This window comes from Sparus aurata, chromosome 15, assembly GCF_900880675.1.
Source record: "Sparus aurata chromosome 15, fSpaAur1.1, whole genome shotgun sequence".
In the NCBI taxonomy this organism is placed as follows: Eukaryota; Metazoa; Chordata; class Actinopteri; order Spariformes; family Sparidae; genus Sparus; species Sparus aurata.
This window is the reverse complement of record NC_044201.1, coordinates 8,569,776-8,594,178: the sequence shown is the minus strand read 5'-3', so window position 1 is coordinate 8,594,178 and position 24,403 is coordinate 8,569,776. Positions and strand designations below refer to the sequence as shown.

At 40.3% G+C, this 24,403-nt stretch overlaps 3 protein-coding genes across 6 annotated transcripts; 1 reads left to right on the top strand and 2 right to left on the bottom strand.

The window, feature by feature from the left end:
- Positions 1 to 1,043: 1,043 nt before the first annotated feature.
- On the bottom strand, positions 1,044 to 8,328 carry ubtd1a (ubiquitin domain containing 1a). 2 transcript variants are annotated; one of them, XM_030441172.1, is made up of 5 exons: positions 8,277 to 8,328; positions 7,748 to 7,834; positions 2,900 to 3,127; positions 2,203 to 2,385; positions 1,044 to 2,013 (listed from the first exon to the last, which is right to left on the bottom strand). In XM_030441172.1, exons 1-5 carry the CDS (start codon positions 8,326 to 8,328, stop codon positions 1,799 to 1,801), a joined length of 765 nt encoding a protein of 254 aa, XP_030297032.1. In that variant the 3' UTR covers positions 1,044 to 1,798. The 2 variants fall into 2 exon arrangements, with proteins under 2 accessions (XP_030297032.1, XP_030297033.1); XM_030441173.1 differs by lacking the exons at positions 7,748 to 7,834; positions 8,277 to 8,328 and adding an exon at positions 6,568 to 7,001.
- A 2,095-nt stretch (positions 8,329 to 10,423) lies between these two features.
- On the bottom strand, positions 10,424 to 16,688 carry zdhhc16a (zDHHC palmitoyltransferase 16a). 3 transcript variants are annotated; one of them, XM_030442458.1, is made up of 11 exons: positions 16,523 to 16,688; positions 15,047 to 15,305; positions 14,759 to 14,953; positions 14,562 to 14,650; positions 13,597 to 13,625; positions 13,344 to 13,477; positions 13,071 to 13,154; positions 12,893 to 12,978; positions 11,442 to 11,565; positions 11,217 to 11,287; positions 10,424 to 11,100 (listed from the first exon to the last, which is right to left on the bottom strand). In XM_030442458.1, the coding sequence occupies exons 2-11, from the start codon at positions 15,278 to 15,280 to the stop codon at positions 10,998 to 11,000; spliced, it is 1,149 nt and encodes a 382-aa protein (XP_030298318.1). In that variant the 5' UTR covers positions 15,281 to 15,305; positions 16,523 to 16,688; the 3' UTR covers positions 10,424 to 10,997. The 3 variants fall into 3 exon arrangements, with proteins under 3 accessions (XP_030298318.1, XP_030298319.1, XP_030298320.1); XM_030442459.1 differs by lacking the exon at positions 16,523 to 16,688 and adding an exon at positions 16,240 to 16,508; XM_030442460.1 differs by lacking the exon at positions 13,071 to 13,154.
- A 217-nt stretch (positions 16,689 to 16,905) lies between these two features.
- Positions 16,906 to 22,497, top strand: mettl18 (methyltransferase 18, RPL3 N3-histidine). The gene is made up of 2 exons (XM_030442461.1): positions 16,906 to 17,151; positions 21,403 to 22,497. Exons 1-2 carry the CDS (start codon positions 17,047 to 17,049, stop codon positions 22,360 to 22,362), a joined length of 1,065 nt encoding a protein of 354 aa, XP_030298321.1. The 5' UTR covers positions 16,906 to 17,046; the 3' UTR covers positions 22,363 to 22,497.
- Positions 22,498 to 24,403: the final 1,906 nt, after the last annotated feature.

Below are 24,403 nucleotides of genomic sequence, written 5' to 3'. Positions count from 1 at the left end.
TTCTTTATCTGACAGCTTCATACCCTTCCTGTCCAGTATTAAAACATGTATATCCACATCTGGTTGTTTTGAATGTGAATGTTTCTGATAAACTGACGGAGAGTTCCACTGCACTCTAAAATTCCACTGCACTCAAGTGTTGTCACTACATGTTGATGATTAATCGCTGAAGATTAAACCACAAAACAGCATGTAATAAGAAGTTACTATAAGCATATAAAACAAACCATATATAGCAGTAAATAAAACATACACATGAACGCATCAGTAGCCTAATATTACTCCAAATATACTGATCATTTTATTGCAGAATGCATATTTCCTTTTCATTTTCGGAATACATTTTGTTTATAAAACGTACATACTTTGACTAGTTATTTTTTGTATGTTTTTTAATGCAGATCTTTAACTTGTAGTTCAATATTTTGTAGATATGGTATTGATAGGCCTAAGTAAATGAGGCAGATACACTGCAGCTGAGTAACTCTGATCTCCTGATGCGTTTGAAAGAACCCTCAGTCGCTGGTGGTCCTTGAATCTGGATTGTTTTGTTAGAACAGCTGTTTCCAAGAGGAAGGTAAAAGTGCTGAGCTGCTGAGGTTGCACGTCAACAAAACCATTACCATGAACATCGCGAGGGATAGAGTTGAGAGTCCCACGAAACGGGCCTTGATTTGTGTAATGTTCAGTCAAACACAGAGATTCTTTTACGGCTCTCTTAAATTTCTTCGGCACTATTCTAATTCATTCAACACTGGGCAGTGGTTCCCAAATGTTCTGCCTTGTGACCCCTTAAAACAGGGTTAAAGTTGGTCTTATTCTAGCCGTGAGCTGCGAGCAGGTTGACCACATTTTCTCTTAGATTTTTCAGTCTAATTTAAGGATATTTTAGTAGCTTGTGTGTGACTAAAAAATGAATCGAAGTATAAAATAAAACTTTGTGTGACAAAAATATCCCTTAAACCTTCTTGAAATCCTCGAGATTTTGGAGGCCTTGGAAAAGTATTTCCCTGAAGACATATAAGAATCAGGAAAGCAGAGAATGACTTTAGATTTACAATATTTATTGATAAGTTATTCAAGTACAGTGAGCATCATATTGTACATAGACTACAGTATCTTGTTTGGAGCGATGAAATAAAAAAAAACAGGTCACATCTCTTATTACCTTTTAGAAAGGCGCCCTTCGTTACATTCCTTGCCTTTATTGTGAATATACAGCTGTGAGTGGAAAATGTATTGCGCACATATTACATAACCAAACGACACATAAGGAAACTTATATTTACGATCTCATTTTCTGCCGTCCTTACCCTGCTTTTTAAAAAAGCGTGACAGAAATCTTTATTTAAAAAAAAAAAAGAAGACGAAAAAAAGACTTAACAGTTTTTCCCTTTTTTTTGGATCCCCAGGTGAACCATATTCAGTTTATCAATAAGCACAAGTTACACACATGATGAGGAGGAGGGGACCTGTGTAAACAATAGAGTTGTGAGTTGATGTCCAGACAGATAGACAGACAGACGGACAGACAAGCAGACACTGGGATGTGCATCTTAGGACTCTACTTTGAATCTAAAGTGTTTTCAGTGCTTTTCAATATTCTCACTTAATTTGGAAAAAGGAAAAAATACAAAAAGGAGCAATATAAAAGCAATAATATCTTATATAAAAATGTACATAAAATTCCACTGCAATACCAACTGGAAAATCATTCCAAGCCCTACTCCTATTCCTGCACTCTTCTCTGGCACGTCCTTTGTCTCTTCTCCGCTGCATGGCCCCTCTGTCTCAGTCCTCAGTTGGCTATGACCGCGGGGTTAGTGTTGACGATCACTTGGACGACAAAGTCCTTCTGGATCTTGGCGTCTTGCAGGCGAGTCTTGTCAGTCAGGAGCTTTCCGGAGAAGAACCACCTCTGGCGGGTCACCTCGATTTCCTCCTGCTCTTGCAATTGTTTCTTGAGCTCGGCGATGGAGTCGGCCAAGCTGGCTGTCAGACGCACATCCTTTCCTGAGAAAAACAGCCAGGCATAAATAGAGTTGACACAGATTTCGAAACGAGCTGTGAGACACTGAATGGCTATGAATTATACATCGGGCCCCAGCCTAGATGAGACGAGATGCGATAAAGGAGAGCTGCATAACACGCCGTTCTTCAGATGATAATGTCATAGTATAGGTCGGACAGGATGTTTCTTACCTGATGACAATCGCACCCGCAGCTGGAACTCCTGCCTGCAGGGAGGGGGCTGGGCTTTTTGTGTGGATTCAGAAACTTTGTTCTCAGTGGATGTCTCGCTGATGAGGTTGACAGGCGGGGCTAAAGTGTAGGCCGGGAGCTGGTAGCGGTTGCCCAGCTCATCATAACTCTCTGTGAGAGAGCCTGCAAACGGGACAAATGACCTACATGAACAACAGCTCTCCACAAAAAAAAAAACCTTCCCATCAGTAACACCAACCATCTATAGCCCCGATGCATAAACTCTGTCTCTGCTTCCCAAGAGTGCACGGTCATCACATTTACATTATATCTACTTTCATCACATTAACATCAACAACCACCAGCGTCCTTCAACAGCAGATAAATATGCACGGACAGAACGTTTCTTTTCCCCCACGTAACTCTGTCATGGCTCTCTGTGCACCAATCCATTCACAGCGGTCACGCAGCACTGCGACTATTATGTAACTATTACAGCAGTAATCTCTAAACAACTGAGGCATGGCTTTCTGCAAACTGTCCTTTGACATTTGGGGAATTATTACAGTGAGTTTTATATTTGTGCGGGAAGATCAAGGACGTTTACAGCTTACAATTGATAGCTGGACAAAGCACATTTCCATATCTGAGAGAGGGTACTGTGTGTGTCTGTGTGTGTGTTCACATGGTTTCATACCGTGTGGCAGAGTGATGCAGGCTCCGTCCACTATAGCCTGTGCTAGCTCCAGGTCATTGCACTCTGCAGCCAGGGCTGCTGCTCTGAGTGCATCCCAGATCTCTTTCCGTCCGTCAAAGGCCGGAGCCGTGTCCCAAAACTCGTCTCTCTTACTCCTCAGCTGGCCCTCCGTCATCGGGTACTCGCTCTTCCACTTTGGACGCTCCTTCTTGAGGGGCTCATTGCGCGCTGAAAGATAAAAGGGGTCAGGGTCATGCTCTGTTCTACAGCCACGCAGACAACCTTTTGGTTTTTAAAAAGGTGTCAGGAAGGTGTCAAAGCGTCACCGTGACTTTTCCAAGTAAATGTATCCTAATGACATAATAGGTGCAGCTAAAAGGGATTATGGGACACATATAGGATGCATGTGTGGTGTACACATGGTGTAAATGTGTTCCTAATGTGTTCCCCTCAGCAGACCTATGATTGTCGGGCAAAACGCATTTAAAAAAGCAACTTGGTCTATCATTTTGAAGACATATTAGTGTACCATCACTCAAATAGCTGACCGAGCTGAACAAACAATTTCCAGGACAAAACAGAATGAAAAATCAGAGAAGCTAAATGCATTAATTGTATTACAGCTGTACAGTTTTATGAACACTATGTAACTGAGTCATTTTGCTGAAACGCTGTAATAAAGTACAATGTTGAGGTACCTTTTTTCATTCCACTACGTTCATTTAACCAACTTTACCAGTTAATTCATATTATTCGTACACCACATAAAAAAAAATGTGAGATGATAATAAAATATGATATATCATTACAGATGAAGCTACCCAGTAGTCTATACATACTCAAAAATAACTTTTACCAGCTGCAACATCATATTGGTCGTAAATGAATCCATCAACGATACTAAACTAATTTTCTTGAAGTTGGACAATTTGTGTAAGGAGTACTTTCACTTTTGGTTTGTTTAGTATATTTCAAAGCTCGTGCTTTTACACTTTTACGCAAGTAAAAAAATTTGGAGTGCAGGCCTTTTTCCTCTTGCGTCTTTCAACTTAAGTAAATTATCTAAGTGCTTCTTGCACCTGTGTACTCGGTCATGTAAACACCAGCGCGGTCGGACAAGGTCAGAAAGGCTCATCACACTCCCAGACTCCCACACTGAAGGATCTTCAGTGTTTGGAAAAAAACAACCCCTCGCAACTGCGCTGTGTACACTCCCTCGCAACAGACACACTTATCACTACTTATTTGCTCTACAGACGTAAGCTAAAGCCAACTACTACTATGCATGTGACTGCTCTTTGTCTGAATTCTAACAGAACACAACCAGAGTCATTTTATACTTTCCACGCTGGCACAGCGTACCAAGTGTACCAGCAAACCAAGAAAGTCAATCTGATCCACAGAAGGAGGGAAATCAAAGTGATTATTTATAGTGTTTTGGATTACCGCAATGGCTAGTAACACATACATGTGCGCCGACATGCGCGCACACACACAAGCAAGCACCAGTGGATTATAGGCAGTAATCAGTTTCCACATAACAGGATTTGTCTGCCCCTATCCCATAAGACATTGGTTGGAGCGTGAGCACCCTCTGGCCAATGAAAGCCGGCAAAAACAACCAGGGACTAATACGAGTCCGCTGAAAAACAAACAAACACCTTCCGCAAATGACTGACCCAGGGTCACACATTTGAACGGCTGATTGCTGTTCTTCTGGCTTATATAAGATGCAAAATGTTTCACACCGAGAACAAATGTCAACCTTTCTTTACTAAGTTGCCATCTGCATCACACAGTATATGCACAGATTTAAATAATTTTCTATGTTGTTATCAATGCGGCAGACTACATAGTGATAAATGATAAAACACCATGAGCCAGTTTGGATTTATCCACGGTGTTACTTGTATGTGCTCCTGCATACGTATTCATTCAGAAATACACGTTTCATAGTTTTCATGTCATGCATTGGTAATTAAGGTCAACATTTTAATATGAAATGAACTTTTTAAAGCCATAATTAACACACAGCAGAAGTCTGAATAAAGACACTGATGTAAAAATGAACTTCTTCACTGCCTCCAGCCGGTGTCTGTGATATCATCGTGTTAAAGAATATTCTATTCTACAGTTTGCTTTAAGCCTTTGGTCGGCAGCTGCATAGTTGCAATTAGCATGACAGCCAATTAGATACAAATACCATGGTTATCTATAATCCTGACTGACTTAAGATAATTGCAAGCTGCCCTGGTCTGTTGTGATGTAAAGGGAACTCAAGGTAAGTATGCAAAGTAGAGTTCAGAGGGTTTCTGGAGTTATTAAGGACATGAACCACAGCACATCACACCACTGACCCTAAAGCAAACAAACACTGTGGTTGCCATTTTGGTTTGGGTTTTTTTGCTTACTAGAATGAGAGAGCTGTAGTCAGCGGCGACAGCCCGCATGATGCGAAGAATGTTTTATCCACCTCACTTCAGTAGGAAGTCAGTGAGCCAGACTATCTGTTTATGGTGGAGTGTAAGTGTACGGAGAGATCAACTTTGATAGTGTCTTCGGCGGTGAGCCCACAGTACCTGGAACCTCAGCTTAGCAATTTGAAATGAAGACAGTGGATGAAGTGTTGCTGTCCCCCCTCGAGCTGAAACATTCCCCATGGATGGAAAAATTACTCATTTAGTTTCTGTTCTGTCAATGAAAGTGTATTTTTGGACTATTTTCATTCTTAGTGCACCATTCATGACAACTACTACTACTACTACTAGTAGTGGCATGGTGTTTATAAGCAGCATAAATACCATTATTGTTGTCCATTACAACCCAAACTAAATGAATGAAATTAAACTTTTATTCTAAAGTCTTCATCAAAGTGAGATCTGTGTACTTCTCCGTGACTGAATGGATCTAAGTAAAAGCGTCAGGGTGGATGTTGTTGACCTCCTTCTGACTTCTTTTTAGCCATTTCCCTTCCTATCGCTCTTCAGTTCTTCCATTTCGCTTTTACTGTATATTTGTTTGTAGCTCAAATGCAAATAAAAGCAGGCAGCTTTGACTCCAACATCAGTGTTAGAATGTAAATAAGTACATTTACTCAAGTACTGTATTTACGTACAATTTTTAGATATTTATACTTTACTTAAGTAGTTCCGTTTTCTGCTACTTTGGATCTCCGCTCCACTGCATCTTGGAGGCAAATGTTGTACTTTCAACTCCTCTACATTTATTTGATGATGTAAGTTACTATTTACTTTTAGAGATTTCATGCTGCATCAGAGTCAAGGTAGCATGAATTTATATTATTGGTGACTGGATTAAAAAAACAAAACACAAAATTGGAAAAATGCTGAATTTCCCAATATGTTGTTCTTGATTTTTTAAACATGAGTATAATTTACCTTTACTTTTGATACTTCTGTATATTCATCATCAAAAAAATACTTTTGATACTTAAGAACATTCAATATTTGATATTTTAAGACACTATCAGTTAGGGGTGACCAAAACAATATTTCAGCATGTTATGGTTTGTCTATTAGCCTACTTTTGGGTACTTTTTTTTTTTTTACAAAACTGCTCAACATACAGAAAACCCTCTGAGACAGAGCACAATGCAAAGAAAAAGCACAAAAGTATTTCATTCAACCCACACATAGATCTATACTCACTCCTCAGAAAAACACACTTAAAGGGTGTGTCTGGACCGTGGTAGTAGTTGTATTCCCTGGAGTTTGGCACTCCCATAGCTGTTTGTTCCCCAAGTTTGATGTGAATCAGTTAAAAAGTCTGCATTCATGAGCTACAGATGCTGACCCAGACGAAGAGGTCTCAACAGCTTGCTGCAACAACTGACGAGACAGCCGAATGACCGCGTTTCCCTCGATGTGCAGCCTCAGATGCAGAGCCGACTGAACCTTCCCAAGTTCCTTAAAAGTGATCGAACTGCCTCTGCTTGTTATATCCCTTTTTAATAGCAACCACCTCACAACCCCAAAATACGGCTGGATCAATTCATGGAAAGAGCTTCGGTTTATGGGGAGAGTACGTTGAGTGTCCAAGCCAGAAGGTGGCTTCTTTACACAGGAGGACTAATCCTATCAGCTCTATTTGGAGACGGGATAGAAATACCCAAAGGCAACACGCTAAACCTATTAACAGACAATAAACCCCTGTCTGACTTGAAGGAGAAGCCACTCTATTTTTGTGAACCGCCACTAACAGGTGACTGTTGTTTCTTCGCAGAGGCTCTGCTATTTAAATCAGAGAACACACACCTGGCTCTCAGATGCACAGGTAACAGTCATGTAACATGAAATCAGAGGTCGTGTCTGTCTGGCAGGTAGGTGCTCTCCCCCTGCATGTAAATACAGAGGCAAACCATGCACTCAAGTGGGTCAAACTTTGATATGAAAACTCTGTGCAGCTGCCGCTCGATACATAATGCATGATGCTCCAGCTGAGTGCACAGGCGCCTTTATTCTGCGAGGGAGACACTGTCCTGCCGGGGCAGGTCCTCAAGCACAGATCAGACACGTGGCTAAGCCCTGACTGTCGAGACTGAGAAAGACGTCCATGCAGCAGGGGTGTAGCTATGAATCCTGGGTGGTGCTATGTATGTGTGTGTATCTCCTGTGCAAGGTGTAACTTTGTGAATATGTCTGTTGTCCTGATGTAATTATGTGTCAGATGTATGGACTCATATTCTCACCACCTCTCATCTCACTTGTAACACTTCGCTCTGCACATATAAATGTGTAGAAACCACCCTATTCTCAGTTTAAAGGGCATCCTCTCTGGTGCTTCTATAAAAAAAAAAAAAATAAATTACCCAGCTTCACAGCCTCTTACCTCCACGTTTTTTGCTCCTTGTCGAGCTCCGGGCACTCCCTTGTCCATCCATCCTGCTCCTCCCCACACAGCCTCCCATCACTGTCCCTGCACCCCACACCCAGGAGAGAGACCATCAGTCTACATCCACACATTTTTTTCCTTTTTTGTTTTGTTTTGTTTTGTTAAATGCAGATGTGATGGAGAGAGTTAATGGTGACGTCAAGCGGTGTGCCTTAGACGAGGAGCGGCATCATCGGGGAATAATGACAGCTCAGCACTCCTTGTTCCTGTGAGGTCAGACGAGCTGCGATGTTTACGTCACGTGTACTGCCAGCTGACTGGGGGACACGCGCCTTCACCCCACGCCACCCCTGCCAAGCTCTCCCCATTCACGTCGAAACATACATGTCTGTGCACTACGACACTTCATGGGACCTGTTTTTAATTCAAATCATGCACATCCGATGGGGTTTTTAATTCATCGTGCAGTCCCATTCATAAACAGCATTTTACCAGCATTCGACATAAACTTAATAATTTTGCCTACCGGAAATCCAGTCTGCCAAATTATGCATTCGCCTGCAGTTCGCTTGCCACATCCGAACTTGCTCCTGAGTGAAGTTAGCGGTGGATCCCGAAGCGTCGATCGCCTGAGGGGGGGATGCGAGTCAGCAGGTTGACGGACACAGACTGGGAGCTGTGTGTCGGTGCAGGGCTGGAGGGCTGGCGACCGGTTCGGCCCCTGCAGAGCCTCCGGGAAGTCTCAACAGCTTCTCCTCTACAAAAAACACTGCAATCAATATCCGCTTCCCCCCCGAGTCATAATGGATGGAGCTCACCAACACAAGCCGTCCGCACTGATCTAGAATTAAAGCCTTATCACTCTACACGCATGCGCAGCTTAGATACAATTGGTCTGTCCGGCGTCAAACTCGGCGGAGTAAGACAAAGCACCCCTCCAGAATAAGATGTGTTGATTTGAAATCATCAACGATCCGGGTTCCAAACAAGCAGAGTGTGAGAACACTAAAAACAATCATTAGGATAAACGTGGTTGAATGACGGAAGTGTCGTCGGGGCATTGTGCAAAGCAGGTTTGTACGGGTCAACAGGGATTTTAGTCTCAAAAGCAAGTCGGAAGTTGCTATTCTTTTAAGTTTGGCTTGACGTGTCCCCGCTCCCAAAGTGCATCTTATCCTCTCTTTTTTTCCTTTTTTTAAATCTGGTATTTGCAATAAAGCACACACCTAGAGTTTTATTCATGTTCATACATCGGTTGTTTCGTTCTCTTTCTGTAAATGTTGAGCAAAGAAAATAACACTTTTATGTTAGTTATTTGTTTGAAAACAATAACCTGCAAAAAAAAAAAAAAAAATGCTGGATTTTGCGGTCTCCCTGTCTGGGAACAAGTAAATCCCATCTATTTAATCTTGCCAAACTACAGGCCTGACTATTGACTTTATTGGCTTATCCACCGATATGTCCATGTATCTTTATAGTATATGCAAGTTAAGGTAAAAACAGAGACACCTCACAATAATAACTGCTTCAGTTGCCAGTGTGTATGGAGTTGAATTCTTTGCTGCCATCTGCAGAAAACTGAATTTTCAAACTTTGATCCTGCTCCTCATGACAACGGTGACCTATGGACATATTTGCACTATACACATTATGCATTGCTTAATCTTTGTCCATCTTATGTTTATGCCTAGTATGCACCCTCGCATTTCACTCTGAATAACGGCCCATGCGATCACAACAACACTTGGTATTGGTAACAGAAATTGAGAAAAACAAAACTGTGGAGTGCAACACGTCAACAAACAGACTGGAAATGGTCAAAATGAGTCATTAGCATGCAGTTTTAATACTCTAATATAAACTGAATTGCTAAAATTATTTAAAAACTGCAGGATTCTTTTGTTTTTTGTTCAGCTTCTGGTCAATTATTCATATCCTCCCAACATACTGCGAAGCTTCTGACTAAACCGACACATTGAGCGCTGACATCTGCTGGAACACTGAATGTTGACAGGTCTGTGTGAGAGTGTGAGTGTGTGTGCGTGTGTGTCTGTGTCTGTGTATGCAGTGTCAGACACAGTGGGAGGATCTGATGAGCAGTGGCAGGGTGAATGAAGGAGGGCTGAAATCTGTTATCATCCTTTAATCTCTTCAGCCTTTATCGGACAACCTTTCTCCTGCTCTTTAACTGACAGGATCAACATCCACTTTTTAATTATCTGCTAATCAAGGCATTAAATGCAAACAGTTAAATATTTGTAATTGATTTGTCATGTAGACTGTTGAGCCATGAGCCATGAGCGAGAATTTCACTCCAAGTGGAGGGAAAGCTTTCATATCTCCTCTTGATTTTTAGCTTTTGTCTCGGTGCACTTCAGCTACTGTAGCTGCTTGTTTTTATGACGTAATATATTCATATGAATCTGCAGATCAAATCTGGTCACATCTCAATTAATCCTTCCCTACTAGCAGCATGTCTGTCTGCGTAAGCAGCACTGTGACATAACACTGGAGCTGCTCAGTATGGTAAAGTAATCCTGCATGGGCAAAAATAAATAATTAATAAAAATATTCATAATATTTAAACATTTTAAGAATTTTGATGTTTAAAATGGAATCTGTGCATGTGTAAAAACAATGAATGAACATCAATAATAATAAGTGACCACTCGGTGAGACCATTTTTTTTTAAATAAAGCAATTTATAAAGATTTATTAACTTAACAGGTACAAAATACAGATAAATAATGACATTATCAACTTTCTGCAGTTTTTCCTTTAGAGTTTGTTTCAAATGATAATATTGGACTAGATTCTGCATACAGACTAGGGAGGTGGAGGTCTTGGGAGGAACAATTCTTTGTTGCTTTCTTTTTTGTTGCTTGTGCAGAACAAGCAGGTAGTTTGCATTTAAAAAAAAAAAACAATTCTAAAAGGTACTTCAGTCCAATAATATGTCAGTCAGTTCACGTGGATTATAAAAAAATATCAAACCCATCATTAGCTCAGAATCAAGCAAGACCCGTTTGTGATACAAAGTAAAACCCAGCAGAAGACAAAACCATCCAAAAATGTAGACTGTTGAGCCATGAGCGATGCCACAGCAGCACGTATTTGAGGTATTGGAGGTCGACATGACCCCATTTTTCAGTATGGAGCCACCATGCTTGGATCCTTTAAGCCAAAGTGGGCTGGAGTCATCAAAGACTGCTGAAACCAAGTAACAGATATGCCTAAGTAGTGTTTGTCATACAGGCATTAAGTCCTTTTTAACTGGGAGGAAGTCCCACGTCAAACCATCACCATGTGGGGTGTGTCCAGAGGGAAGGAGGACACGCGTCAGCCAGTGACTGGAGAGAGAAGATGAGGCAAAACGAGGATTACAGAAAAATACAAAGCCACGTTGATCATATATGACACATGGGTGCCTGAACAGAAAATCTTTACAGACATCAGATAAACACACCTTCTCTTCTCCACGCCTAAGAAGACTTTCCAGTTATTCAGCCTGCCGTAGTGATAGGGGTTTTTGTATACCTGGCGGAGCGTTTAAGGAAGAAAAAAGAAGCAATTAAAAAACCATTAAAAGGTCACTGTTATATAATTGAGGGTTGTGTCTCATATTAAATGATCTCCATTAAATTACCACCCCAGAAATTACTCCAATATCTGAAACATTTAACATTCTTACTCTTCCTCGTTTTGCCAGCCGCTGTCTTTCTTTGCTGTTGATGTGTCTTTCTATGCTGGTCTCTCCTCTTGATATGAGAACTGCGTGCCAAATAGTCAGAGCTCCCAGAGCCACTCCCACAGTACTGAAAGAACAAAATGTTTTTTTATTGGATCTGCTGCCAAGAAAATAAAAGACAGACACCGTATCCCCATTCTTCTACATAAACTGACAGTTACCAGTGTGTAATTTATAGTGCACCTTGTTTTGGGTTGTATGGAATAAATCAGTGCACTGATAGAAGACTTCTCTCGATCAGATTGTGAATACCTTTGTCAGCTTTACTCGACAAGAAGGAAGCCAAATGGTTTTCCAAACATTTTATTGTTTTGTTAGTTTCCTCTCCCCGGAGCAGTTTAGCCACAGTCCACAAGCTCTTCGGTTTCTTTGCACATTGCTTTGAGAGACAGTAGTCAAGGTTTGTCAACCATTTCAAAAGTAAAAGCTAAGCAACTTAACAGCACTTTAAAAGACAGCTAAAGCAAACAAAAATGTCCACACTCTAAAAGCCTTCACTTATAAATCATTACCACAAATGTGAGAAAAAATAAAGCTAAAAGAATTCATTTGTATCTACATCCACAGTCATTTCATTCACTTTACCAGCAGGTCATATTAATTTTAACTGTTTGTTTTGACCATGAAAATTTAAAGTTTAACTCCATCTCTCTCAGCCAATTTTACACATTAAAGTGTGTTTACAGGATCTTCGAGAGGTGTACTACTGCATATATGAAGCAAGTAGTATCAAGACTTTAGTGGCTCCAGAGGATATGCAGTAGTACTCCCCAAAACCCACTACTTTAATGTGTAAAAATTGTCTATTCACCCTTTAAAGCTCATAGATTTCAACACCAGGATAAAAACATACATAACAGAAAAAATGACAGAAATGATATACCAAACTGTTACGTTTATTCGAATTCCAGCTGATTCCTAACTTAGAAAACATCAGTAAAAACTAGATTGGCACTCAGTCGAGTGATTACCTCCGCCAAGGCCCAACAGTCCCCTTATATAATTACTCATGGATACCAAACACCACCCGGTTTTCTTCAAAGAAAATGTTGAATAATGCAAATAATAATTTGTAATGTTGTTTATTCTGGAACCATCCTTCAATCCTTTCAGTAGTTCTTGTGTAATCCTGCCGACCAACCAACCAACCAACAAACAGACACTGGTGTAAACAAAACTGCTGTCCAAAACTTAAAAACTGTGTGAACTCTGAATAGTATCCATCAAAAAGCACACTCAATAATTACCATAAGCAGATTTAGGATGCATACCGATACCTTTGAGTAAACTTATTTTTTTCCACTTCCAAGTATGAACATGCCACACAAACTAACCCTGCTTTGAATAACTTGGCCTGGTCCTAAGTATAACAGGTTGCAACATGCATTTCTTACCTGGTTAGCACCCACATGTAGATGATGCTCTTGTGAATCATCCTATCCCTAAAGGTGTACGGAGGTGCAGGTGTCTGATAGTTGGTCTAAAAAGAGCACATATTACATAACTAACGGATAAAAAAAGATCACAGAAGCTCAATCATCTTATCGTGTGTGTTAATGTTTGAAACTGTACCTGGCCCGGGGGGAGAAGCCCTATAAGCACACCCATCCCTGTCACCGGCACCCCTGGCTTCTCAGTGTCCAAATGCTTAAAGCGCTAATGGAACAGCCCGCGTACACAAACCCAGAGTGTTAAAGACAGAAACAAGGCAGGGTCAGTCAGGAACAGCTAAGCTCCGCAGAGAAAGACACCAGGCATGAAGGAAAAGTGGGAGACAAAACCTAACAAGCCTTACTAAGACAAAACACGAAGCAGGTCCGTCACAGCGTTAAATCAACATCTCACCTCGAGGGCGTAGTACGCATCTAGGAACAGGTTCCTGCCGCTGATGACACAGTAGACACAGCCCAAGGTCATGAAGAGGCAGAAGGAGAAGAAGTAGCGCTGGTTAAAGTGACCCACACAGTTATTCAACCAGGCTGCGGTGTTGACATTGAGGAAAAAGAAGCATCTCTCAGTAGTTTGTCATATTATCTTATTATGTCATTTCCGATGGTATAAAAAAAAAATTCTGAAATCATGTTAGTGCAAAGGATACGACAATGATGGTCCATTTTCAGAATGCACCTGCAATTTAAGAAAAAAAACAATCAGTCTGATACTTTGACAGACAACTTTGCAAGCCTAGACAAAAAAACAGATTGGCCCCCATAATCAAAACAAATTTTTTCCTCTTATCTGTGGTGCTGTTTGTCAAAATTGCATTCAAAAAACCTCAAGAGTCATGCCTCTCTGCAGAAATTATGATGCTGACACTCAAGATAATCCACATACCTTGTTGTGCGCAGGAAATATTTTCTTTCCGCTAAACTGCAGCCACATGCAGAAGGAAGCATTCATCTACTCATGGCTGAAAAACTAGTTAACTACGCTAACTAAGCAAACGTTATATTCTGTGTTGTAATAAGCCCAAGCCTCTGATTGATGATTAGAAGAGACAATACTGTTGAGTTTTTGTTTTGTTTTGTTTGCTTATTGGTGAGAAAGCAGACATCTTTATGGCCAGTGTCTCTTAGCTCACACACAAACAATAGATGAATAGATAGTGTCAGGAAAATAAGCAATTACAAATTGGGGTTGAACTGTCCCTTTAAGCAGTCAGTAAGATCTTGGTCAATCAAGACATTTTTTGAGTCAGTGATTTTTAAAAAATGTTTTTTGTGGCTATTGAGCCATTTCAAATTAGCAGAAAATAAATGTCACTTCTCTCATACCACAATCATCTGCCTTCATCTACAGAGGGGTGGCAGTACTAAAGAAACAATTTTACAGAGTTTTCAGTCAAATTAACCAGCTAATTAGTGAACATAGTCCCTGGAATTACCTTAGGTCACGCAGCAGCCCCTTTGCCAACCATTACTTCTTGTAAGAATTTGGTAGTTTGAAATTAAACACTAGGTGGTTTTTTTGGTTCTTTTTTTTTTCACCACAACAAGATGTAACCCAAAGACAAACCAGTCATCTAAGGGAATGAAGAACTGAAGAAATACAGCTCTGACTCACCTGTTACAGATACCACAGTGGTGTGTTCTTGCTGGTTTGGGCATGATGCACTTCTTGCAGACTGCCACAAATGGCATGTCATTTTTTTCCTAAATGAAAGAAGACGTTTTTGTTGGATTGTTAAATGTAAATCTAATCCAAGCCTGGACGAGCGCAGCAATTTATGGGTCTGCAGAAAAGTGCAGTCGATGTCTTACTGTAGGGGGATACCCAGGGGAAGTCTTGGTGGCCTTGTAGTAATGGAAAGCGATCATGACGAGGTTCCAATGTCCATAACAAATGTGCCAAACAATCCAGGCAGGGGAGTATGTGTTGAGGACCAGAGGCAACAGGACGATGTAAGCTATCAACACGATGGAGCTGACCAGTATGACCACCAGACAAACAAAGACCTGCCACACAAAGACAGGGGAGACATTTTTTCAGGGAAAAACTCCCAAAACTTTGTATGATGAATTGAACCATGCGCACAAACACACACTCACCGTGCCAAACCAGCGAGTAACATAATCCACAGTCCAAAACACCGGTTCAAAGACTGAGTCGAAAACCACATCCGAGTCCGTGAGGGAGTTAAAGTAAAGTGACTGCACCACCACGCTCATGTAGGCCCACAATTCCCTCATCCACACGGGAAGTCTGCTCCTTCCCCTCTTGATGCATGGCCGTAGCCGCACACAGCGCAGCAGGTGGAGCACTGAGCTGGGACACCACCGCATACCTGCATCTGTGATATGCACGCACCTTTGGAGAAAATGACATTATAATGAACAACAAGAGATCCTCTCAGCCTTATGCTAAGTAGAAGTAAAAAAATAAAATAATAATAAATAAAAAAAGAAAAGAAACATAGCCCTGTTTTGTTAACACTAAATGTGTGGATAATACTGAACTGAAACAATTATGTCATTTAGTTGCGAACCCATATATTCGTCGGGTAAGAGTAATTTTTGTCAATGTAAAAACAGGTGAAAATGAATCTGAATTCCGTCTTCTTATATGTGAAACTCCTCTGGTTTGTTTACTCCTCTATGACAGCATGCCTTTGGCTTGTGGACAAAAAAAGACATTTGCAGAAAAAGGCTTTGGGAAACACTGATCAACTGATTGACCCAACCCAATAGATTATTGACAAAATAATTAACAATGCATTTGACAATGGAAATAATTCACACAATCTGTTTAATATTTACTCAATTAAAAATGTTAAAAAACAAACAAACAGTCCTTTGTTATTCAATTTACTGTCACATAAGCCACAGAAAGGCAGCATGTCCTTCCAAATAGGAAGCTGTAAGGCGACAATGTTCGCATTTTAGCTTGAAATTTGATGAAAGCAACTAATCGATGATCAGAATAGCTGCAATTGAATTTTCTGTCGATCAGATAATCACTGCCACTCTAATCCCGAGTACTATATGAAACTTACCCAGCGGTTGATCTGAGAGCCAGTCAACTTAAGTTGTTAATATAACTCCCCTGTGACACTGACCCTTTAAGTTGTATACTCGCAAACCTGCGCATCCGTTTGTAGTGAAATAATAGAACAGAGTGTGAGAATGGCTGCACAGGTATGCCCAAGATCAACCCTCGCTTTGCTGCATTCCAGACAGGGTGGGGTCAGGGTGGAGACGTGTACCTGAGGTGACAGGGGGCGGTGGTCTGGTGTGGTACTGACCTATGGTAGCAGCAGCGGCAGCAGTCAGCTTCACTCCATCAGGTAATGTCAGGCTATTTAACGACACTTGCGAGGCAAATTAGCTGAGCTGTCGTCTCATGAAAGCCCCGAACGTCACATTTGTCCACAACACACAGAGCTGTGGGCAGTGCCACGGTGTCCTAACGCTCCCAAATCCCTTTTGTTTGGATGTCACACACTGTTTTCCTTGTCAAAAACCCGACGCTGTGCGCTGCGTTTTCATATTCATACACACTTCAGATTTATTTCAGGGAATACTCACTGTTCTACGAAGGCAGGAAGACTGCCGAAATCATCCCTCTCGTCGACATTTTCAAAAGAGAGTCAAACACGGCATTATTGCCACATATCAGCGGAGAGGAGCAGGATCAGGGACCTTGTGTGACAGTTAACAGACCTAAATCCTGATCCCGAAGTCGTGCGCACGCGTCATAGTGGCGGCGAAAGGCATCATGGTAATGTGAGTCAGGAAGTATGTACAACATTTCATACGTAGATAGTTTTTAGAGACATTTACAGTTTATGTGTATACCTTTTTATTAAATGTGATATCCCTCCTAACCTAATGTCACTGAAATAGACGTGCTAATGTTGCTTAACGCCATTAATAGAAAAGTAACAAATGGATACCAAGGTCCTCAGAATTCTGGGACTTGTAGTTTTTACACGCAGCGACTCTGCTAAGCTACACTTGCACGCCAGGTTGTTCGCCATGTGGAGCGTGTAGTTAGCGGGGAAAGCAGCCTTTCAGCCTCAAACAAGCCGTCTGCAGCGTTGTCAGTCATCATGTCATTTTGTTTTAACTTCGACGTTCCCGGTCAGACAACCAACACGGACAACGTGGATGGAAATGAGTTGCAAAACAGCAAGACATGCAATGCTGCTGAAGCTGTAAGTAACGTCAGCTAACTCAAATGTGTTCTTGGTTAAGTTAAGTCAGAGTACTCATAGAACTCTGACTTGAACTCGAACAGGTCCTTCGATAGAGAGCACATGTTTGGCTTTGACCTCGCCGTCGTTTTGTTGGTGTACGCATGTACACGCATGTATTACTGTACACCAGCAACATTGCATTCACATCTACATGCATGCCAAAGACAAAGACAAGTAAAGCCAGGTACGCATCAAAGCAAAGGAGAACAAATCAGGAAAGCTAACATAAATAATTGTGTCATTATTAGAATATAATCTTCTACTAGGGGTGGGCGGATTGATCCAAATATCGATAGTATCGATACCAAGGTGAGTATTGGTATCGGATCGATACTAGCGTGATGAGATTGATATTTTTGTTGTAGTTTCTCTTCTATGAATTCAGCAAATCACTCGTATTTCTTCACAGAGTTTGTGTGAGCGCAGTGCTCCTCTTCACTTCTGGCACTCCACTCACGGTTCACTGTAACTGGAACTCAAAAATATATACTTATATTGATATAGAGCCTACCTCAAACCTGAAGTTTGAATATGGCAGAATATAATAACCCCTTTGTGTATCTGTTGAAGGAACATCAGTATTTCTATTTAGGCTAGCCTTCATGCAGATAGGTTATAGATTTAAATAAGTTAAATATAATTTTCTTATTTGGCTAAAATCTTTGTCCTGTGTTTTATCATTATCATAATCATGGTCAACTAGTTAAAGGAAAAAGTACTAAATCACTCAATGATCAGGAATTTTCAAGTAAAAAAGTATCAGTATCGGTATTGGTATCGGTATCGGCAATACTGGCCCTGTAATTACTTGGTATAAGATCGATACCAAAATTTGCAGTATCGCTCACCCCTATTTTCTACTGTGCGTCATGTTCTTCATCACTCATTCATTATGTTCATAATTAAATCTAGATTCAAGGATGACCTGGTTTGTTAAACAAGTTACCTAAAAATGTAACAAAACATGCATTTAGATGACCAAAAACTAATAAGAGATACAATATGAAATACAATTTCTGGACTGGCTTTTCTTTAGCTGAAGACATCCCTAAGTGAGGAAAATACATCCTAAACAAGTTGATTAAAAGAGTATAGAGAGACTTAATATTGTGTATACCAATCCAGGGTTCTCCCCAGAAATTCTTAGTATAGCGGCGCACTCGACACTGTCACGCGCGGAGTATAGCGGCGCTGACCGAGCGGTATAGCGGCGCAGCGCCGCTGTTCCACCGTCTGGGGAGAACCCTGCAATCAAAATGCGTTATGCCTTTCTTTTTAGATATGCCGTTATACAGGCTGTAGTTTTTACTAAATTAAAGGATAGAATAGTATTCATTTTAAACTTTCTTTAAAGGGATATTCCAGTGTAAATTGAATCCATGGTCTAACACACTGTGACACCAATAAGACCCCCCTAGAGAGGTCAAGTTTTCCGACTGCTAGCTTATGTAGTTTTGGCAACCTCAGAAAAGACCGCACGATAACAATACACTGCAGTCTATGCCTCCAACAAGAAACGGCCATCAAAAGGCCACTCATAGCCACAAATAATGCTCAGAACAGCACCAAACTTCAGCAGCAATACAAATAGGGTCCCAACACATAGTTCGAGGCATCAAACATCTGCAGCTCAAGGATGAAAATGTATGATTATTACTCCATAGAAATGCAATCAAAGATCCTATGTGTCTTGCCTACCAGTTTATAATAGTTATTATCGAGAGCTGACAGGGAAAAGAACGGAATTGAGCATTTCTAACCGCACTCGGTAATCAACTCATCAGCGCTTCCCCACAACGAAGTAAGGTGCTGCAGGAGAGTGGTGAGTTGTGTGAAATCCGGCAAAGCTAGCAGATGTTTGATGCCTCGAACTATGTGTCGGGACCCCATTTGTACTGTTGCTGAAGTTTGGTTCTGTTCTGAGCATTATTTGTGGCTATGAGTGGCTTTTTGACGGCGGTTTCTTGTTGGAGGCATAGACTGCAGTGTATTGTTATCGTGCGGTCTTTTCTGAGGTTGCCAAAACTACATAAGCTAGTGGTCGAAAAACTTGATCTCTCCAGGGGGGTCTTATTGGTGTCACAGTGTGTTAGACCATGGCTTAAATTTACGCCGGAATATCCTTTTAAGTATAAGTAAAGATAGACCTGTCTTTAAAAATGGATACAGTGGAAAATGGAAATAAAAAAATCTCTTTTACTTGAGCACAAACACACAAAAGGGCAGGGACACACCCCCTCATTATTGCACAGGCACACACTAAAATCAAGACTATTTAATTGAGTCATTTCCACTGTATGAGCAATTCCATCACAATATGAAATATAAATTCTTCTGTTAGGTGTGCATCCACCCGAGAGCGCAGGTTGACGCACTCCTTGCCCACAACCTTTGACGTCAGGGCGGGGGCATTTCAAAAGAAAGTTTCATACAGAAATGAAATCATGCAAGTTCACACCGAGAGTGAGCTGTATGCGCTGTTATTGTCAGCCACCAAAGTTCTGAGGCATGCAAAAAGAAAAAAAATACTCACCAGGCATTTTTATGTACACTGTTGTGATCTGGTGGGTGTGATTACATGAACAGTTTGAGTAAATAGTACACACATGATATTTATCAAGTGTTAAAGTCACACAGCAAATCACATGTCTGATTGGTAACGGTCTTGTGTCCAAAGTGCGGTCATCCGCCAGTAAAACAATCTTCCAGACTTTTTCAGGTGGAGCACATTTTATAGAGGTGCGAAAATTAAAGGTTCAGTGTGTAGGATTTAGGGACAGTAATGGAGAATAACATTAATAATTATGTATTCTTTTAGTGTATAATCACTTGAAGCTAAAAAATATGCGTTTTTCTTTTAGCATAGATTAAGCCTTTTATATCGACAGAGGGAGGGGGTTCTCTTCCATGGCATCCACCATGTTGCATCACCTTGTTTGTACAGTACTCCATCAAACAAACAAAACCCTTTTTTTTTTTTTTCTTTCACCGTAGCGAAGGGTAAGATGACGGGTTGGTTGCAGTCTGCAATCTCACCCTTACATGACACTGAATCCTATATATCCTATAGCATCACTGCTTTCATTCCCCAGAGTCAGAAGTAAACATGGAGAAGCAGCTTTCAGTTACTGTGCGCCACATATTTGGAACAAACTCCCTGAAAATTGCAGGTCTGCTCCAACACTCACCTCTTTTTAAATCAAGACTTAAAACATTTCTTTTTGCCACTGCTTTTAACTGAAGCAATTCAAGTCTTTGAACTGCATTATTACTCTGACTCTACAGTCTTGTTTCTTTTAAAGCTTCTCTATTTTAGCCTACTTGTTTTGATGTTTGTCTCTTAATGTTTTTACTGGTCTTAAAATGCTATTTTTATTTTTATTTTTATTAATTTCTTTTATGCAATTTTTAATGTCTTTTAAATGAAATGTTTATGTCTTTTAATGTAATTTGTGTGTGCCTGTAAAGCACTTTGAATTGCCTTGTGTCTGAATTGTGCTATACAAATAAACTTGCCTTGCCTTGCCTAAACCAATCAACATCTAGTCAAACTCAGCACTTTGACAGATTTGTCTGAATTTATGACATGGTCATGATGTTTTTTATGTCAAGAGGAAGGATACTCTAAGAAGAGATCATCTGTTTCATTTGAGCTCACAACATAAATTTCCTCAGCAGATGTAACATGAGATACATTAACAGAAATTTGAAGTTGTGAACCAATTTGAACTCATTTTCAGTTTAGTTATTAATGCTCCAAAAGCATTTCGCTACAACCACTTGTTATATCGTTTGGTAAGAATCAAAACTCTTCAAAAAAAGAACTGTGTGTTCAACGGCAGCTTTTATTATTTTTTTAATTAAAACAACAGTTTTCTCTGAATTTCTTAGGAAAAAGCTTATAGCGTCCAACACACTTTTGACACCCACAATTTGTAGGAAATTCCTACGAAAACAAAAAACCAGCAGGGTCTTTTCAGTCCAACTGTTGAACACTATCAGTATGTGCCTCTACTGCACACGTTCACCAGCCAGTAAAAACAGGATGGTATGAATTGCTGATCTATATCTGTGTGGTTAAATGTTCCACAAGCCATGAGTATGTCAACTTAAAATACATGTTGGTCCCTCGTTTTCCTATCAGACACATGCATAGCTGAGTGTATACATCTGTTCCCTAACCGTGCATACTGCCTTTTATTTCCTCAGATTGAGGAAAAGACCACACCAGCGGAGCCAGTAAAAGAGGCTAAAGAGCACCCTCCACTATCTGACCCGCAGTTCTCCCTCATGGATGTTGTCGCTGAAACGGTTGCCATAGGAACTCTTCCTCCTCTTCATTTTCTCAACGAGACAGTTTTCGAAAAGACGGCCTCGGAGAGAGACGACAAAGAGAAAATTCTCTCCCGTACTGCCAAGCAGAGGTCTGACCTCATCTCTGGCGTGTACGAGGGAGGGCTGAAGGTGTGGGAGTGCACTTACGACCTTCTGGAGCTGATTGAGAAAGAGGGAGAGACTTTTGGGGGAAAGGCAGTTTTGGACTTGGGCTGCGGCGCAGGACTGTTGGGGATACTGGCTCTGAAGAGAGGAGCAAGGCTGATCCACTTCCAAGATTACAATAGTACAGTTATTGAACAGCTCACAGTGCCAAATGTAATGCTAAACTGCCAAGAGGATGATGACGTGGACGGTGAAGACGACAAAGAAGGGAAGGGCAAAGGGGTTTGTAAAATGAAGGTGGAAGAAAAACAGGAGGTAAAAGATGGCAGCCCACCAGCTAAGAAAAAAGCTGTCGACCCCTCCCAGCAGCCGTTGCTTGCCAAGTGTCGTTTTTTCTCTGGTGACTGGAGCACATTTCTTGCTTTGGTTAAAAAGCAGGAGCCACAACCCAAATATGACATTATATTCACCTCAGAGACTATCTACAACACCGCATACTACCCCACGCTACACGAGACCCTCCACAAGCTGCTGGCTCCAGGCGGACTGGTCTACCTTTCCACCAAATCCCATTACTTTGGTGTAGGAGGCGGGCTTCACCTGTTTGAGGTGTTTGTGGAGCAGAGGGGTGTTTTCTCTGTGGATCACCTGTGGGACGGGGAAGACGGACTTCAGAGACATGTTGTAGTACTGCGTTTTAAAAATGACAAAGGACACTTGAGTCAGTAAAGCAGTCTTGGATTTAATACAGCTTTATTTATGTAATAAACTGTCAGTGAGTCTTGTGGTCATTTAATAAACAATGATCACTTCACAGTTTAATGCAAATAAAAATACCAGCTACCGCTGAGCAATATATCCACATTATCTTGTTATGGTCATATTAATAATGTATTGTCTTACAAGTTTGGACATTTTGACTACGGCTTACGTCTTTTCCTGGTTTTAAAGGCTGCATTACAGTAAAGTGATGCAACTTTCCGAATTTACCGGACTGTTGTACTTCTTCTAATACTTCCCTTTACTCACTTAGTCATTATACCCACGAAGGACGTTAATGATTCATCATCAATCCATCGATCGCATTAAGCATTTAAGTTGTATTTAATTAAAAATTATATGGATTTTTTAAATACAAAAGAAATTATATCCTAACTGATATTATTACTTTTTTGCTGTTTAGTAGCAGGGCTCCAGACCAACTATTGCATGTTACACTATTAAAAATTAACGCAATATGTAAATGATTGTAAACAAGAATAATTCAAGGTTTAAGGTTTAATTATTAAATGTCTTTCTTTATTTACATCATAGCATTACATGAAAAAGTGCTTTGTCTTTGAAAATGTTTAAAGGCTAAAAGACGACTGGCTGCAAACAAACAAAATATTTCTATACATGTATTTAATCTGACCTGCTGAATACCAGACACAGTAATGTCTGGTATTCTGAGTAATACTAATACTATTCCTGAGTAATACTTTATCTGTTCTTTAAACTCCTATTGTCGTCTACTCAGATTTTGATATATATATATATATATATATATATATATATGTCCAACATACACTAAACAAAGAAATTAGTCTGTGACATATCTGATCTGTTATTTTGTGTTTTAACACATTTAATTAGACTTTTATTGCATTTTCATGCACATGCATTTAATCACCCATATCCCTAACTCATTTTGAGTAGTTTATTTAATATATTATTTATGATGAACCACTAATCTAATGTTATGGCAGCCGACAATCAATTAAAGATGTAGCCACATCCACGTTACCGATGCTTTTCTACCACACTTGTCATTATGATAATATTTTGTGAAAGTATCAATAGTCAACCCAATAATGTTGTTGCAATATCCATATTGAGGTTAAAGTTGTCAGGAAATATTTTATAAATATTTTATATTACATATAATATTTTATAAATATTTTGTATAAATATATATTTTATAGATAAATATTTATAAGAATATATATTTTATAAATATTTTTTTTCATCGCCCTGTCCTTCTAGCATTGAAGTGCTTTTGAGGCATATTTAAAAATATGGAGATGTATTATTAATTGCCATAAAGCCTTAAAGATATTGTAATATGTAAGGCCATATGGAATCGGCTTTTTTATCATTTCCTTTCAGTTTTCCATATAACTCTTTTGAGTTGTGTGTTGGTAGTAAAACAAGGAAGAGCTGTAATAAAATATGCTGTCTCATCTCCTATGTGCTCTTTGGTCACCTACACCTTCTCTCACTTCCTATATAGAAATTTGAATATGTCTGCCAGTAAGTGAAGTGCAGTTGAAAGGGGCTCTTCCAGGTCTTTAGATGCATGGGGAGGAAAGAAAAGGAAATGGGCTCAGTGACCTTTTGCGAGTGATTTCCCCAGTGTTCAAACAGCAGCATGAAAGCCAGGCTTGTTTCTGAAGTCCGGCGCAAAATGTCAATTGCAACTTATCCCACCAGCCCAAGGATGTAGTTTGAAAGTGGAGTCTAGAGTCACTGCACATCAATGCTGGGACTCTATGGGGTCTCTGTACCTCTTATTCTAGTAATGGCTCCTCGTGGATTCGGTGGGTTTTCACCTCCAGCTATAGCCAGTGCGTGATCTGGGTGTGCTCCATCGCGAAAACAAAGGCATGACACATTATGATGAGCGTATACATCCAGGAAATATGTACATGATACGCATCCAAGTACAAGAAAGGAACTGTGCTGAATGTTTTCCCGACAGCCTGTGGATTCCCCCTTTTGGTCCAGCCGA

Bases quoted from the DNA above. Each gene is read 5' to 3' on its own strand.
- ubtd1a (XM_030441172.1), bottom strand. From the start codon at position 8,328: ATGTGGCAAGCGAACTGCAGGCGAATGCATAATTTGGCAGACTGGATT. The intron at 7,835-8,276 runs GTAGGCAAAATT...TGTGGGGTGCAG, and splicing joins TTTGGCAGACTGGATTTCCG to GGACAGTGATGGGAGGCTGT. The intron at 2,386-2,899 runs GTATGAAACCAT...TCCCGTTTGCAG, and splicing joins CTGCATCACTCTGCCACACG to GCTCTCTCACAGAGAGTTAT.
- zdhhc16a (XM_030442458.1), bottom strand. From the start codon at position 15,280: ATGCGGTGGTGTCCCAGCTCAGTGCTCCACCTGCTGCGCTGTGTGCGG. The intron at 13,155-13,343 runs GTGAGATGTTGA...CTGTTCCATTAG, and splicing joins ATGCGTACTACGCCCTCGAG to CGCTTTAAGCATTTGGACAC. The intron at 11,288-11,441 runs GTAAGAATGTTA...ACGCTCCGCCAG, and splicing joins GGCTGGCAAAACGAGGAAGA to GTATACAAAAACCCCTATCA.
- mettl18 (XM_030442461.1), top strand. From the start codon at position 17,047: ATGTCATTTTGTTTTAACTTCGACGTTCCCGGTCAGACAACCAACACG. The intron at 17,152-21,402 runs GTAAGTAACGTC...TTATTTCCTCAG, and splicing joins CATGCAATGCTGCTGAAGCT to ATTGAGGAAAAGACCACACC.